This window comes from Bos indicus x Bos taurus, chromosome 18, assembly GCF_003369695.1.
Source record: "Bos indicus x Bos taurus breed Angus x Brahman F1 hybrid chromosome 18, Bos_hybrid_MaternalHap_v2.0, whole genome shotgun sequence".
Lineage (NCBI taxonomy): Eukaryota > Metazoa > Chordata > Mammalia > Artiodactyla > Bovidae > Bos > Bos indicus x Bos taurus.
In genome coordinates this window covers 22,642,071-22,658,661 of record NC_040093.1, presented here as the reverse complement: position 1 = coordinate 22,658,661, position 16,591 = coordinate 22,642,071, and the positions used below count along the sequence as shown (strand labels likewise).

At 42.6% G+C, this 16,591-nt stretch overlaps 1 protein-coding gene across 3 annotated transcripts in view; it reads left to right on the top strand.

Annotated features, from left to right (window-relative positions):
• TDRD12 (tudor domain containing 12) overlaps positions 1–16,591 on the top strand; it is a 76,056-nt gene that overhangs the window by 17,916 nt on the left and 41,549 nt on the right. For all 3 annotated transcript variants that reach the window (XM_027516010.1, XM_027516009.1, XM_027516008.1), the window contains 4 exons: positions 2,096–2,151; positions 3,537–3,622; positions 6,422–6,611; positions 7,428–7,493. In XM_027516010.1, coding sequence (XP_027371811.1) covers positions 2,096–2,151; positions 3,537–3,622; positions 6,422–6,611; positions 7,428–7,493 — 398 coding nt within the window. The remainder of the gene's footprint in view (positions 1–2,095; positions 2,152–3,536; positions 3,623–6,421; positions 6,612–7,427; positions 7,494–16,591) is intronic.

The window sequence follows — 16,591 nt, the reverse complement described above, 5'->3', positions numbered from 1 at the left end:
GTGCTGCTTCCTGCAGCTTTATTCCCCACAAAGCTGCAGCGATGGAGGAGAGGGGAAGGCGGAGTGCAAGGGCAGGGGTGGGGGCGCTGCCCCCAGGACCTCAGGGAGTGCTCATTCAAGGCAGCAAAGATCACAGTCATAACCCTGACACAGCACTGCCCAGTGCCGGGACCCATCCCATACAAACACTGGCAGCGTGGTCAGATGACGAGATGGGGGTGTGAGTGTGAGAGGTGCATGTGTACTCATGTGCATGCGTGCGTGTATACGTCTACACTGGCAGCGTGGTCAGATGACGAGATGGGGCTGTGAGTGTGAGAGGTGCATGTGTACTCAGGTGCTTGCGTGCGTGTATACATCTACACTGGCAGCGTGGTCAGATGACGAGATGGGGGGGGTGTGAGTGTGAGAGGTACATGTGTACACATGTGCATGCGTGCGTGTATATATCTACACTGGCAGCGTGGTCAGATGACGAGATGGAGGGGTGTGAGTGTGAGAGGTACATGTGTACACATGTGCATGCGTGCGTGTATACATCTACACTGGCAGCGTGGTCAGATGACGAGATGGGGGGGTGTGAGTGTGAGAGGTACATGTGTGCACATGTGCATGCGTGCGTGTATATATCTACACTGGCAGCGTGGTCAGATGACGAGATGGGGGGGTGGGAGTGTGAGAGGTACATGTGTACACATGTGCATGCGTGCGTGTATACATCTACACTGGCAGCGTGGTCAGATGACGAGATGGGGGGGTGTGAGTGTGAGAGGTACATGTGTACACATGTGCATGCGTGTGTGTATATATCTACACTGGCAGCATGGTCAGATGACGAGATGGGGGGGTGGGAGTGTGAGAGGTACATGTGTACTCGTGTGCATGTGTGCGTGTATATATCTCTACATCAATGTACAGTGCAGAATTGTTTGGAAACAACCTAGCTGTCTATCAAGAGAGGGACAGTTAGGGGCAGCTAGTATGCCAATTATATGCCCCCAGGAGAAAGACTGAGAGTAGAAGGGAGTACATGTATTGGCAAAGAGCTTCAACAAACATTCTTAAGGTAAATTTGCCAATAAGACAGTGCACTCTAATTTTCACCAGTTTAGTTTAAATGAAATAACTCGGGAGCAGCCAGATGGAAGAGATGCATGGGGCAGGGTCTAGGGAAAGGGGCTGCCTTCCCTCCAGGGACACCTGTTCCCCCACATTTCCAAGTGTTCACCAGCCCAGAGGCTCCCAACCTAGTCCATTTTCAGTGTTTATGGAGGCTTCATTACCTAGTCATGATTGATTAAATCATTGGCCTTTGACAGTTGATTCAACCTCCAGTACCTCTCCCCTCCCCAAAGGTCCAGGGAGTGGGATTGAAAGTTGCAACCCTCTAATCACAAGGTTGGTTCCCCTGGCAACCAGCCCTCATCTCTAAGTTACCTAGGCACTTTCTACAGGTCACCTCATTAACATAACAAAAGACACCTTTTATTACTCTCATCACTGAGCTCTGTGCCAGAAACAGTGACAATGACCAAGTTTATATGTCTTACTATAAATCACAGTATCGCACAGAGGAAAGGACAAGATGATGGGGAGAGATGGGACACAGTGAAAGGGAGTCGTCAGAGTGAGGAATACCATGAGACAGCAGGGCCTGGGCTCCCCATGGCCACTCTTAGAACTTTGGTTTAACCAACACGTAGGGAGCCCTCCCTCTGCCAGTGTGTGCTGAGCATTCCTCACTCAGGGTCCCTGTTCCAGGGAGCTAGCACCCTGGCTGGGGAGACAGATGTTGCAGGTAAATGGGACAATGGTGTTGGGATGGATGATGCCATGGAGGTGGGCACGGTAGTGCAGGAAGCCCCACAAAGGGCCCATTCGCAGTGAGTCTCTACACTGGCACAGGAGGTGGTGGGAGAGAAGCCTACTGCGGGGTGCAGCTGGGGTCATCACCCCAGGCCAGAGCTAGACTCCCCATTTCCTGCTCATATGTTCCGTGTGTAATGTCCGAAACATCCAGTGTGTAATTTCAAAGTGATGTTAGCATGACTAGCCTTGGCTTTTATTTCATGAGATTGCCTTTGTTCTCTTCCAGACGGGCCAAGAAGTGGGACAGTGCAGCTATTCAGTACTTCCAGAACATCCTGAAAGGTAAGGCAAGTGCATGACCGCAGCTGCCTGCTTTGAACTGACACCCAAGGGGGTTTCACCTTCAGTTGGGGAAAGGGTTTGACACGTGTGTGCTTTGCTGTTTGACCTCCCCCCTCAGGGGGATTCATAAGTCACATGGAGCTTTTTCCACTCCAAGTATCACAGTGACTTTGTACCCTTGGAATCTGAGGGATGGATGTGGACATCAGTAATTGACAAGAGAAATCAGCAAGGAATTGTGTAGGTGAGGCACCCTTACACGGTGATAATGCCTCTTTCTTAGTCTGTGTAAAACCGCAGCACTGCAAAATAATTTACATGCATTTCATTGAACCGGCAATGATGAAAAGCCTATTTTTTAGCAGGCAAAGGGTAGTCAGTGGGTACCTACTGTGCGGTCCCCGTCCTTGCTAATGAAGATGTATAGAATGTCTCAGCACCTGTTTGGTGTGCTCTCTGTTTAAATCGTTGGCCGTAAATTAGACTCTTCTGTGGCATCTGTCCTAAGCCCTGGCAGTCTGAGCCAAGTAACTGGGCAGCGTCTAGGGTCATGCTGAGGAGTAGTGGGTGTGCAGTGGCTGGGCTGCATCCTGATGCCCGTTGGGGCCCTGGCCCCTCTTCTTCACTGCCCTGCTGTCTGGGTGAAGGAGCAGCCAGAGGCATTGTTGCTGGAGAAATGGGAGGTGGCGGCACCTCTGGTTTTGTAGTTCGGGCCCTTGTGAGCCCACAGGGGCCCTAGGGACTCAGACTTGGAGGAGGCAGAGTGTTTGGGTTGGGTACCGTTCTGCTGCCTCTGAGCAGCCTTCTGAGAGCCTGGTCTCCTCGCCTGTAAAGCGGTAACAGCACTGCCACAGAGGCTTGTGGTGAGAGGGAGTGGGACACATCAGTGGGCTGAGCAGCGTGCCTGGCGGTACCCACACGTGGGGCTGCTCTTCAGGCGTTCAGAGGGTAGAATGACTCGGGAAAGACTCTGGCTGGGCCTGTGGGTTTGGGGATCACTGGAAAAGAAGGGCGGCCCAGAGCTGTGCTCGAGGTGCTGTCACAGGGCGGCCGGAGGAGGATGGGGGCTGAGGGGACAGAGGACACTTGGCAGACTTTGCCTGGAGAGCCTTCACCTTGGCTCACCTGCCGCCAGAGCCCTCCTGAGGGAGGAGGCTCTCAGACATTGTGGCACTGGGTAGTCGTGGGTGGTTAACAAATGGTCATAGTCGTTTCACCCATTCTTATTTTTTTGGCCATGAGGCATGGCATGCGGGATCTTAGTTCCCCGACCACGATTCAGACCTGCAGTGGAGGTGCAGAGTCTTAACCACTGGACCCCCAGGAAAGTCCCTCAAGCATACTTTTAACATCATCTTCTTCATGTTTTCATTTATGCTATTTAGCGACTACCCAGGTAGAAGCCAAATTGTGTGCTGTGGAAGAAGATACTTTTGAGGTTTACCTTTATGTAACTCTGAAAAATGAAAAGGTGAGTGAAAGAGTTGTATTTTTAAAGTATTTTATTATTATTAAGATGCTATTTTAATAAAGCAACGCACACAAGAAAAACAGTGTCATTCACACTTGCCCTTACCTCAGGCTGTTACAGAGCAGAGGCGGGCTCAGCAGAGAGGACTGACGGTGGCTGCATGAGGTCATAATTGCTAGAAAAATAAATGGGGCCAGCAGTTCTTTTCTAGCTCCTAAAGGAAGCACAGGGATGTGTCCGGGTGTTCTCTTCCTCTCTCTGTTTTAAACTTGTTTTCTTTCACACCCAATTTTTAGGAGACGTGCACGCTGATCCTTTTTTGTCAGTACCCTTCCACTGTCTGGATATACTACAGTGTTCATCCATTCACTTGCTGATGGACATTTGAGCTGTGGCCTCTGTGGGGCAAGTGCAAATGAAACTCCTGTGACGATTCACGTGCAAGTCTTCCTTGGACCTGTGCTTTCATTTTTCTTGGGTAAATACCCAGGAGTCACCCTTCTGGGTGGTTTTATAAGTGTTAAGAGACTACCAAACTGCTTTCCAGAGTGACCATTGTACAGTCCCATCAGCAGTGAGTTACACTTCCTCCACATCCTCTCCATTCCTTTCATGGTCATTCTCATTGGTGTGTAGTGGTCTCTCATCGCAGTTTATTTGCGCTTCCCTAATGCACTTTCCTTCTTGGAGAAGGAAATGGCAGCCCACTCCAGTACCTTTGCCTGGAAAATCCCATGGACAGAGGAGCCATGTATGCTGCAGTCCACGGGGTCGCAGAGTCGGACACGACTGAGCGACTTAACTCACTCACTCAGTGACATAGTGGTCTTGAGTGTCTTTTCATATGCTGTTTGCAATCCATATATCTTTAATGAAGTATCCAGATCTTTTACCCATTTATTTTCATTTTCTCCTTTTTAAAATTTTTTTATCCTTTTTAAAATTGAGGTATAATTGATGTACAACATGATATTAGTTGCCTGTGTACAGCACGACGCCTTAATACTTGTCCATACGCATTGCACAGGGTCTAGTTAACACCCATTACCAACAGTGACAGCATTTTTTTTCTTGTTCTCATCACAAGATTGAGCAACTTTCAAACATGCGATACAGTATTGTTAACTATAGCCACCTTGCTGTACATCATATGCCCGTGACTTATTTATTTTATAATTGGAAGTTTTTACCTTTTGACTCCCTTCTCCCATTTCACGACCTTCTCCCTCTGTGCCCCTGACCCCAGCTCTGGCAGTCACCGGTCTGTTCTCTGTCTGTGAGCTTGTTCTGTTTCGTATTTAGATTCCACATAGAAGTGGAGATTATGTAGCTTTTGTCTTTCTCTTATGTCATATAGTGTAATGTCCTTAAGGTGAGTATATGTTGTCACGGATGGAAAGATTTCATTCTTTTTGTGACCAAATAATATCCCATTGTGTGTATATGTATATACATCACATTTTTTTTTATCCGTTCATCCACCGATGAATACTTAGATTGTTTCCGTAATTTTGGCTATTGTAAATAACATTGTAGTGAACACCGAGATGCGTGTGTCTTTTCAAGCTAATGTTTTTGTTTTCTTTAGATAAAGACCCAGAAGTGGAATTGCTGGATTGTATGGGAATTCTGTTTTTAATTTCTAAAGGAACCTTGGTACTGTTTTCCGGAGTGACTATGCCAATTTACATTCCTACCAGTAGTGCCTAAGGGTTCCTTTTTCTCCACATCCTTGAAACACCTGCCCTGGGTGTTTCTTGTCTTTTTAATGATAGCCATTCTGACAGATGTGAAGTGGTACCTCACCCTGGTTCTGATTTGCATTTCCCTGGTGATTCGTGATATCCAACATCTTTCTTGTCCCTGTTGACCATCTGCATGTCTTGTTTGGGAAAAGGTCGATTCAGATCCTCTGCCCATTTTTAAATTGGATTATTTGGGGTTTGTTGGTTACTATTGTTTATGAGTTTTTATGTATTTTGGGTATTAACCTCTTATCAGATAATAAGTGACTTAACAGATGTTTCCTCTTATTAAAAATGCTTTTGTTTTCTTGGTGCTGTTTTGGCTCAGAAGAAGCTTTCTGGTTTGATGTGTGTCGTTCTCCTGGTTTATCTTCACTTCTGTTGCCTTTGCTTTTGGTGTCAGACTCCAAAAATTATCACCAAGACCAGTGTCAAGGAGCTCATTATCACCTATGTTTTCTTGTATGAGTTTTATGGTGTCAGATCTTATATTCAAGTCTTTAATCCATTTTGAGTTTGTTTGTGTATGGTGTGAGTTAATGGCACAGTTTCATTCTTATGCATTTAGCTGTCTAGTTTTCCCAACACAGTTTATTGAAGAGACTGTCATTTCCCCATTATATAGTCTTAGCTCCTTTTTAGTAATTGTATTGACCATATATATCTGGGTTTATTTCTGGGCTATCTTTCTGTTCCATTGAACTATGTGTCTGTTTTTATGCTAGTGCTGTATTCTTTTAACTGCTATGTTTTGCCTGTTTAAAAATTGGTTTTGTTTTCTTTTAATTGAGTTTTTTGAGAGTTCTTTATGTATTCTGGGTATGTCCATCCAAAGGTATTATCTAAAAAGATTTTCTCCTGTTTTTCTTCTCAAAGAAGGTTGGCCAGAAGTGTATAGTTCACCATTACTAAAGCAGAAGTCACGAGATCAATTTCTGTCCAATTCTGTTCTATAAAATAATTTTTCTGAAGATTAAAGTTTTCAGTTAAGTTCGGCGTGTTTTTTGAACAGTCACATGACTGTGTTTGTCTTATTCATGAAATGTTTACACAGGTTTGTGTTAACGATGATCTGGTTGCAAAGAACTTCGCTTGTTATGTGTCACCCATGGAGAATAAAAACTTTGATTCTTTGGAGAAGCCAAGATTGAATATAAAGTCAGCATCCTTTTCCAGTAAGCTCAATCCAGCACTTACTCTTTGGCCAATGTTTTTGCAAGGAAAGGATTCTCAAAGGATGGAAAGTGAGTGGATTTCACCAATGTTTGTTTCCCTTAAGTTGTTTATTTATAGAAATCTTAGTGTATTAATGTAAATTGTTGTATCGAGTTTTCCCCATATGGAGACAGAGACTTTGATTCTGAATTTAACATTTTAATTTTTTTGAAATATTTTAATTTTAATCCTAGTGAGTTTGTTAGGTTTGAGTTTTGAGGTTCTAAGAGAGCTGTTGTGGTTTGTTTTTATGAGAGCAGGAAAAAAGATTGTTATTAATTTCTTATTAACATGGAGTTATATTTTCACTCTGTGACTAGGTGGGTAAAGAATCCACCTGTCGTGCAAGAGACACAGGAGATGTGGGTTCAATCCCTGGGTCAGGAATATCCCCTGGAGAAGGAAATGGCAAACCACTCCAGTATTCTTTCCTGGAAACTCTTATTGACAGAGGAGCCTGGTGGGCTGCAGTCCATGGGGTCGCAGAGTCTGACTTGACTTGGTGATTGAGCACAAGCACACGTATTTTCAGAAGTCTGTCTGTTAGTAGTTTAATGATATTATCAAAACAAGGGTGTTTTTTAGAATTTTGAAAAAGAGCCATTTATTAGCATGAAAATATGAGAAGAGTCAGTCATGGGCAATGGAAACAAGGGTAGATATTTCCTCTACACCCATGTTTCTTATTCCCCTCACGTTGCTCCCCTGCCCTGTGGTAGGTATTCTGTAAATCATACAGCAGAGGTGATTTACAACAAATTCACATTTGTATTTTGGGTTTTATTTCATGCTTTAATCTTGAAATGTATTCTTTCTATCAGAGTCATGTGGTTTAACTTTTCTAGCAAAGTCTCTCAAGCATCCGTGGCCCCAGGGTGCAGGTGACTTCAGGCCAACCAGTAGGCTCCTGGGTGAGTTTTCCTCTCTTGTTCCATTTCAATATAAAAGAATATTCTTAAATATCTCAGGACTGTAAGAGTTGTTTATAAGGCTGTGGTAATTCTGTCTCTCTTTTTCCCTTAATTTAATGGAACCGATTTATGCTGTGAAAGAAAGTGAAAAGAAAGTGAAGTCGCTCAGTTATGTTTTGCCTACCAGGTTTCTCTGTCCATGGGATTTTCCAGGCAAGGATACTGGAGTGGATTGCCATGCCCTCCTCCAGGGGATCTTCCCAACCCAGGGGTCAAACCCAGGTCTCCCGCATTGTAGGCAGATGGTTTACCATCTGAGCCACCAGGGAAGTTTATGCTGTTGCTGCTGCTGCTGCTAAGTCACTTCAGTTGTATCCGACTCTGTGCGAGCCCATAGATGGCAGCCCACCAGGCTCCCCCGTCCCTGGGATTCTCCAGGCAAGAACACTGGAGTGGGTTGCCATTTCCTTCTCCAATGCATGAAAGTGAAAAGTGAAAGTGAAGTCGCTCAGTCGTGTCCGACTCCTAGCGACCCCATGGAGTGCAGCCTACCAGGCCCCTCCATCCATGGGATTTTCCAGGCAAGAGTACTGGAGTGGGGTGCCACTGCCTTCTCCGATGCTGTAGATGCTGACAAAGATAATTTGCCTCGTAGTCTGTAGGATTTTGCCGAAACATAAAGAACGTAACAGGCACTTGTTTGTGTGTAGGACTGATTTATTCTAGCCCAGACATAGACCAGTGGTTATTATTTGTCGTCAGAATATACCTAAGGATTTTATTGGATTTTATTTTAAGCAATAGGATGCATAAAAATAAGGAAGAGGCATTTATGAAGTCAGAAATATCCCGTCTTTAACTCTGTATCTACAAGTTCTTGAATGAGTTGGAATTACTGGATGAGGGTAAAACTTGCTCGGCTCACCCTCTGTGGTGACTGCTCTGTGCTCACCCCCACATTGGGTGTATGTGTACCTATCAGTGCTTCAGAGAGAGCCGTAGTAAACCTCTAGTAAACTAAAACTTGAAGTGTGTGCTCAATCGTGTCCAACTCTTTTGCGACCCTATGGATTGTAGCCTGGCCAGGCTCCTCTGTCCACGGGATTCTCCAGGCAAGAGTACTGGAGTGGGTTGCCGCTTCCTACTCCAGGGGATCTTCTGGACGCAGGAATCAAACCCACGTCTCCTGCGTTGGCAGGCAGGTTCTTTACCACCAGTGCCTCCTGGGAAGCACCACCTTTGATACCTACTTATTAAAATTTTAGTCTTTTTTCTCCCAGTTTTTCAGGTGTGAGGCTGTGTCTTATTTCTTAAGAAATGAGATTCTACTGTACAAACCTATATGTGGTGTTTTTCACCTCTCTCTGGGTTAGCTGCGTCCAGTGTGATGTGGTTTGAGGCTGTGGACTCTGCCATGAGACCGTCCATCTGCCCCCTCCTCTGTGGCACAGGGAACAGCATTCCCTGCTGCTGGGTTGGTGAGATGAGCTCTCTGCATGCAGAGTTTGTGTGGCAGACTTGGGCACCTGTGGCCCCACCTACATTCTGGTTTGCCTTATAGGAGGCATAGTGTGTCATAGGAATTCCTGCTGAAGGGAGCCCGTTACTGACGGGAATGTTATTTCCATTTTTGTTTCTTCCATTTCCATGGAAGCAAGAAAAATACCAGGTATTTACATTGTGTTTAACCACTGCACAGCTTTCCATTGTTTAAGGGCCCCCCTGGTGGCTCAGATGGTAAAGAATGTGCCTGCAGTGCAGGAGGCCTGGGTTCAATCTCTGGGTCAGGAATATCCCCTGGAGAAGGGAATGGCAACCCATTCCCTTGGGAATGGGTATTCTTGCCTGGGAAATCCCGTGGACAGAGGAGCCTGGTGGGCTACAGTCCATGGAGTTGCAAAGAGTTGGATACGACTGAGCCACTAACTCTTCGTTTTTAAAAAATAATTATTTACTTATTTGCCTTTGTCGGTCGGATCTTTGTTGGGGCATGCAGGATGTTGCTTTGTGGTGCTCGGGACTCTCTAGTTGTGGCGCACAGGCTCTGGAGCACGTGCGCTCAGTAATTGTGGTATGTGGGCTTAGTTGCTTCGCGGTGTGTGGGATCGTGCTTCATTGCAGGGAGGAGGACACTGGACTGCCAGGCAAGTCCCACCCAGTTTTCTTTATTACAGTCAGTGTTGGAATTAACTCTGCATATCTTTGAAAAAGAAAAGGTTGATGGTAAACAAAAGAAAGCTCATATGAGATGTGACCAGGCTATCATGTAAGGAACAAAATTATTAGACGTTGCCTACTCAGGCAAAGATTTCTTTTTCCTTTTTAATTTTGTGAGAAGCTATTTCAATTGTATTTTTATTAAATTCTGATACTTTGAAGTTCCTTACATTTTCAAAAATCAAAGTTCAGTACTTTCTAACACTTGGCTAAACAATCAAATAGTGCAGAAAGGCTATGAAGAAAAATAATTTTTTCTTGTCCAGCTTCTTCTCACCCAGGCTCCTTGCTTGAGATAAACCTTTTTTTTTTTTTTAAAGCTATTTGTTTTGGCAGTTATCTCTTAAGTTTTAAAATACCTGTGGTTATTTTACTTTGTCCATGCTTACGCCTTCTGGACCCTGTCCTGATTTCTGCGGCAGTTAGCTGTCACACCCCTAAGCCACACGTCTTCAGACACTGTTCTAGGGATTCACCAGAAAAGGAATCAAGGTCTGTTTTCGTGGAGTTTTCTTTTATTTTCTCAGTAAACTTCTGTTTTAGAATGATCACAAACTTCCAGATAAGTTGGAGAGCATTACGGAGAACTTGATTGTATTCTAAACCACATGAGAGTAAGTTGCTGACTGGAATGCCCACCTCTCCCCAGTACTTGAGTGTGTTTTTCCTAGAAATAAGAGTACTTTCAAAAATATTCACAGTATAGCCATCTACATCAGAGGTTACTGTTGCTGCATTGTGATCATCTGACTCTCACATAACCCCTGTCATTTTGTCAGTCATCGCACTGAGTCCTCTGGGGAAGGAAGACACGGCTCAGCATCAGGTGGAGCATCTCCTCGCCTCCCTGGGTCTGCAGCAGTCCTCAGTCTTCCTGGACTTTTCTGACTGTGACACTTTGGCAGATTATGGACCTGTTATTTCATAGCATGTCCCAATTGTGGCAGATGATCTCCTGTTTCCATTTTCATTGATTTTTGCTCTGAATTTAATTCTTTTTGTCTGCTTACTTTATATTTAATTTGCTCTTCTTTTCTAGTTTTCTAAGGTAGAAGCTTATATTATTAATTTAAATTTTTTCTTCTCTTCTAATACAAACATTTAATGCTGTCAACTGCCCGTCACTGAATCCCATAAATTTTGATAAGTTGTATTTTTATTTTCATTTGGTTAAAAACATTTCAGAATTTCTCTTGATATTTCTTCTTGATCCATGTATTATAAAGAAGTGGGTTGCTTACTCTCCAAGAATTTGGGGATTTTCCAGCTATCTTGTTACTAAGTTAGTTTAATTCCGTTGTGGTCTGATACTGTACTTTGTACAATTTCCACTTTAAGTTTATTTAGATGTATTTTATATGGTCTGTCTTAGTGTCAGTTCCACTTGAGCTTGAGAAGAAAGTATCTGCTGTAGGATGAAATCATCTATAGATGCCAATTCTGACCAGTTGAGGTGATGCTGTTGAATTCAGCTATACCCTTACACTGATTTTCTGCCTGCTGGGTCTGTTCATTTTTGGGAGAGAGCTGTTGCTGTCTCTAACTGTAACGGTATTCTCATCTGTTTCTCCTTGCAGTTTTATCAGTTTTGCCTCACGTATTTTGATGCTTTCTTGTTACGCACATACACAATAAAGTCTCCTATGTCTTTTTGAAGACATTTGAAGAATTGGGTTCTTTATTACTATGTGATGCTTCTGACCTTCATATTTTCCCTTGTTCTGAAGTCTACTCTATCTGAAATTAATACAGCTACTTTAGCTTTTTTTTTAAGCTATAAAAATTTTACTGAGGTACAATTGATGTATAATATTATTTGTTTCAAGGATACAACATAGTGACTCACAATTTTTAAAGGTTATACTGCATTTATAGATATCTAAAAATATTGCTTATATTCCCTCTACTGTACAGTATATCCTTGTAGGTTATTTATTTTATGCATAGTAATTTGTACCTCTTAATCCACTGCTGTTTTTTGGAGCCTCCCCTTTCCCTCCCCGCTACTGGTAACCACTAGTTTGTTCTCTGCATCTGTGAGTCTGTTTCTTTTTTGTTAAATTCACTAGTTTTAATTTCTTTTAGATTCCACATATAAGAGATATCATACAGTATTTGTCTTTCCCTGTCTGACTTAATTTCACTAAGCATAAATCCATCCATGTTGTTGCAAATGGCAAATTTTCATTCTTTTTATGGCTGAGTAATATTCCAGTTTGTGTGTGTGTGTGTATACACACCACATCTTCTTTATTTGGGTATGGATAGATTGCTTCCATATCTTGGCTACTGTGAATAATGCTGCTCTGAACATTGGGGTGCATGTTTCTTTCCGACTTAATGGGACCACATATTCTTTATCCATTCCTCTGTCAATGGATGAATCTGTCGTTGCTTCCATGCCTTGGCTGTTGGAAACAGTGCTGTCCTGCTGGGGTGCATGTGTCTTTTCGAATTATGGTTTTCTCCAGACACACACCCATGGATGGGATTACAGGATCATATGGCAACTCAGTGTTCAGTTTTTAAGGCACCTCCATGCTTTTCTCCGTTGTGATTGCACCAGTTTACATTCTGACCAACGGTATAGGTAGGTTCCCTTTTCTCCATAGCCTCGCCAGCATTTACTGTTTATGGACTTTTAACGAAGGCCATTCTGACAGGTGTGAGGTGATACCTCATTGTGCCTTTTAAAATTCATTTTTAATTGGAGGATAATTGCTTTACATGTTGTGTTGATTTCTGCTGTATATCAAGATAAGTCAGCCATAGGTGTACATATGTCCCCTTCCTCTTGACTCATTGTGCCTTTGATATGCATTTCTTTGATGATTCGTGATGTTGAGCATCTTTTCACGTGCTTGTTGGCCATCTGTATGTCTTCTTTAGAGAAAAGTCTGTTTAGGCCTTCTGCCCATTTTTAATTGTTTGGGTTTTTTTGATGTTGAAATTGTATGAGCTGCTTGTATATATTTGGAAATTAAGCCTTATCAATCATGATGTTTGCAAGTATTTTCTCCCAGTTGTCTTTTTGTTTATGGTTTTCTTTGCAGTGTAAAAGCTTGTAAGTTTAACTAGGTCCCATTTGTTTATTTTTGCTTCTGTTTTCCTTTGCCTTGGGAGACTGACTTATACAAATTTCTAGAATTTGTATAAATATTTGTCTTTTATTTGGTGAATTTAGACCAATACCCTTTAAAGTGATGATTGATTTAGTTAGATTGATACCTGCCAAACTCGTTACTGTTTTCTATTCATTGCCTTTGTTTTTTATTCTTGTCTTCCATTTTTTGTCATTTATAGCTTTAGTTGAGCATTTTCCAGAATTCTGATTTCTTTCCTTTCTTAGCACATCAGTGTGCTTCTTTTTTCACTTTTTTTAAATGATTGCCTTAGATATTGCAATATTTACAACCAGTCCAATCTACTCTCAGATAACACTGAACCACCTTACAGGTAGTGCTAGTACCTTATAATAACAAAGTATTCATAATTCCTCCTTCCTGGCCATAGTGCCATTGTTGTTATTCTTTTCATGAATATGGGTATGTTTGTAATAAATGTATATTTACATATTTTATATGTATATGCATAAATAATGAAATACTTTGTTGCTATTATTTTGAACAAACTGTTATCTGTTATACCTGTTTTCAAAAAAGAAAACCTTAAATTTGCCTTGACTTATTCCTTCTGTAATATGCATATCCTCAAGTTCAGTGATTCTTGCCACAGATGAATACAGTCTACTAAGTTCATCAAAGGCATTCTTCATTTCTGTTAGTGTTTTTGATCTCTGGCATTTCTTCTTGATTCTTTCTTATAATTTTCATGTCCCTGCTTATATTACCCATCTATTCTTGCATATTGTTTGCTTGTTCTATTAGAACCCTTAGCACAGTAATCATTTGTTGTTACTATTGTTCAGTTGCTAAGTTGTATCCACCTCTTTGCAATCCCATGGACTGGCTCCTCAGTCCTCCACTATCTTCTGGAGTCTGCTCAAGTTCAAATCCATTGAGTCTGTGATGCTATCTAACCTTCTTATCCTCTGCCGCCCTCTTCCTTTGCCTTCAGTCTTTCCCAGCATCAGGGTCTTTTCCAGTGAGTCATATCTTTACATCAGGTAGCCAGAGTATTGGAGCTTCAGTTTCAGTATCAGTCCTTCTAATGAATATTCAGGATTGATTTCCTGTAGGATTGATTGGTTTGATCTCCTTGCAGTCCAAGGGACTCTCAAGAGTCTTCTCCATCACCACAATTTGAAAGCACTAGTTCTTCGGTGCTCAGCCTTCTTCATGATCCATCTGTCATATCTGTACATGACTTTCCATCCGTACATGGAAAAACCATAGCTTTGACTATATGGACCTTTGTCAGCAAAGCGATGTCTCTGCTTTTTAATATGTTGTCTAGGTTTGTCATAGCTTTCCTTCCAAGGAACAAGTGTCTTAATTTCATGACTGTAGTCACTGTCTGCAGTGATTTTGAAGTCCAAGAAAATACGTCACTGACTGCTTCTGCTTTTCCCCCTTCTATTTGCCATAAAGTGATGAGACCAGATGCCATGATATTAGTTTTTTTTTAATGTTGAGTTTCAAGCCAGCTTTTTCACTCTCCTTTTAAACTTTCATTACGAGGCTCTGTAGTTCCTCTTCACTTTCTGCCAGTAGAGTGGTACCATCTGCATATCTGAGGTTGTTGATATTTCTCCCAGCAATCTTGATTCCAACTTTTTGGTTCATCCAGCCCAGCATTTTGCATGATGAACTCTGCATATAAGTTAAATAAGCAGGGTGACAATATATAGCCTTGTCATACTCCTTTCCCAATTTTGAACCAATTTGTTGTTCTGTATCCAGCTCTAACTGTTGCTTCTTGACCTGCATACAGGTTTCTCAGGAGACAAGTCAGGTGGTCTGGTATTCCCATCTCTAAGAATTTTGCACTGTTTGTTGTGATCCACACAGTCAAAGGCTTTAGCATAGTCAGTGAAGCAGTAGATGTTTTTCTGGAAGTCCCTCATTTTCTCCATGATCCGGTGAATGTGGCAATTTGATCTCTGTCACCTCTGTCTCTTAGAAATCCAGCTTGTACACATGAAAGTTCTCAGTTCAACTACTGCTGAAGCCTAGCTTGAAGGATTTCGAGCATTACCTTGCAAGCATGTGAAATGACTTCAATTGTATGGAAGTCTGATCATTCCTTGTCATTGTCCTTCTTTGAGGTTGGAATAAAAACTGACCTTTTTCAGTCCTGCGGCCACTGATGAGTTTTCCAAATTTACTGACATGTTGAGTGCAGCATTTCAACAGCATCATCTATTAGGATTTGAAATAGCTCAGCAGGTATTCCATCACCTCCACTTTGTTTGTAGTAATGCTTCCTAAGACCCCTTGACTTCACACTCCAGGATGTCTGATTCTAAGTGATTATCCACACTAACGTGATTATCTGGGCCATTAAGACCTTTATTGTATAGTTCTTTTGTGTATTCTTGCCACCTTTTCATACCTTCTTCTGCTAGGTTCTTAGCATTTCTCTCCTTTATCTTACCTATCCTCGTATGAAATGTTCCTTTGATATCTCCAGTTTTCTTGAAGAGATCTCTAGTTCTCCCCATTCTGTTGTTTTCCTCTGTTTCTTTGCACTGTTTCTTTAAGAAGGCCTTCTTACCTCTCCTTGCAGTTCTCTGAACTCTGCATTTAGTTGGGTATATCTTTCCCTTTCTCCCTTGCTGTGTGCTTCTCTTTTTTCCTCAGCTATTTGTTAAGCCTCTGCAGACAACCACTTGGGCTTCTTGCGTTTCTTTTTCTTTGGGATGGTTTTGGTCACTGCCTCTTGGACAGTGTTACTAATCTTGGTCCATAGTTCTTCAGACACTCTGTCTGCCAGATCTAATCCCTTGAATCTGTTTGTCAGCTCCACTGTATAATCATAAGGGATTTGATTTAGGTCATAACTTGAATGGCCTAGTGGATTTCCCTACTGTCTTCAATTTAAGCCTGAAATTTGCAATAAGGATCTCCTGATCTGAGTTGTACTAAATTTCTGGTCTGACAGTTTCAACATCTCTGCTCTAACTCTGGTTCTAATTCTTTCCCTGTTTCTTCAAACTGTCTTTTTTTTTGTTTTGCTTTTTGGTATGCCTTGCAATTTTTTTTTTTTAATTTAAAGCCAGAAATGATATTCTGGGTAAGAGGTGGGCTTTTAGAGGTACAGTTGTAAGGTATAGAGGGAGGAGAAGCATCCTTTAAAGCTGTGATTAGATCTCCATGTTTTTGAGCCTTTGCATCTGGTTGCGACCTTCACATGTGCTTTTCAGACCTCCACTTCTCCTCTTTAGGAGGGCTAGGATGGCCTGAGGAGTGGGGAAATAGATGGGCTATTTCCCTTCCCCCAAGGCAGTTCAGTTCAGTTCAGTTTAGTTGCTCAGTCATGTCCGACTCTTTGTGACCCCACGAATCGCAGCACGCCAGGCGTCCCTGTCCATCACCAACTCCCGGAGTTCACTCAAACTCGTGTCCATTGAGTCGGTGATGCCATCCAGCCATCTTATCCTCTGTCGTCCCCTTCTCCTCCTTCCCCAACCCCTCCCAGCATCAGAATCTTTTCCAATGAGTTAACTCTTCGCATGAGGTGGCCCAAGTATTGGAGTTTCAGCATCAGTCCTTCCAATGAAAACCCAGGACTGATCTCCTTTAGAATGGACTGGTTGGATCTCCTTGCAGTCCAAGGGACTCTGAAGAGTCTTCTCCAACACCACAGTTCAAAAGACTCTTGAGAGTCCCTTGGACTACAAAGAGATCCAACCGGTCCGGCTATTTCCCTTCCCCCAAGGCAATTAGTCTCTGATAAAGCCTGGGTAGTTCAGTTCAGTT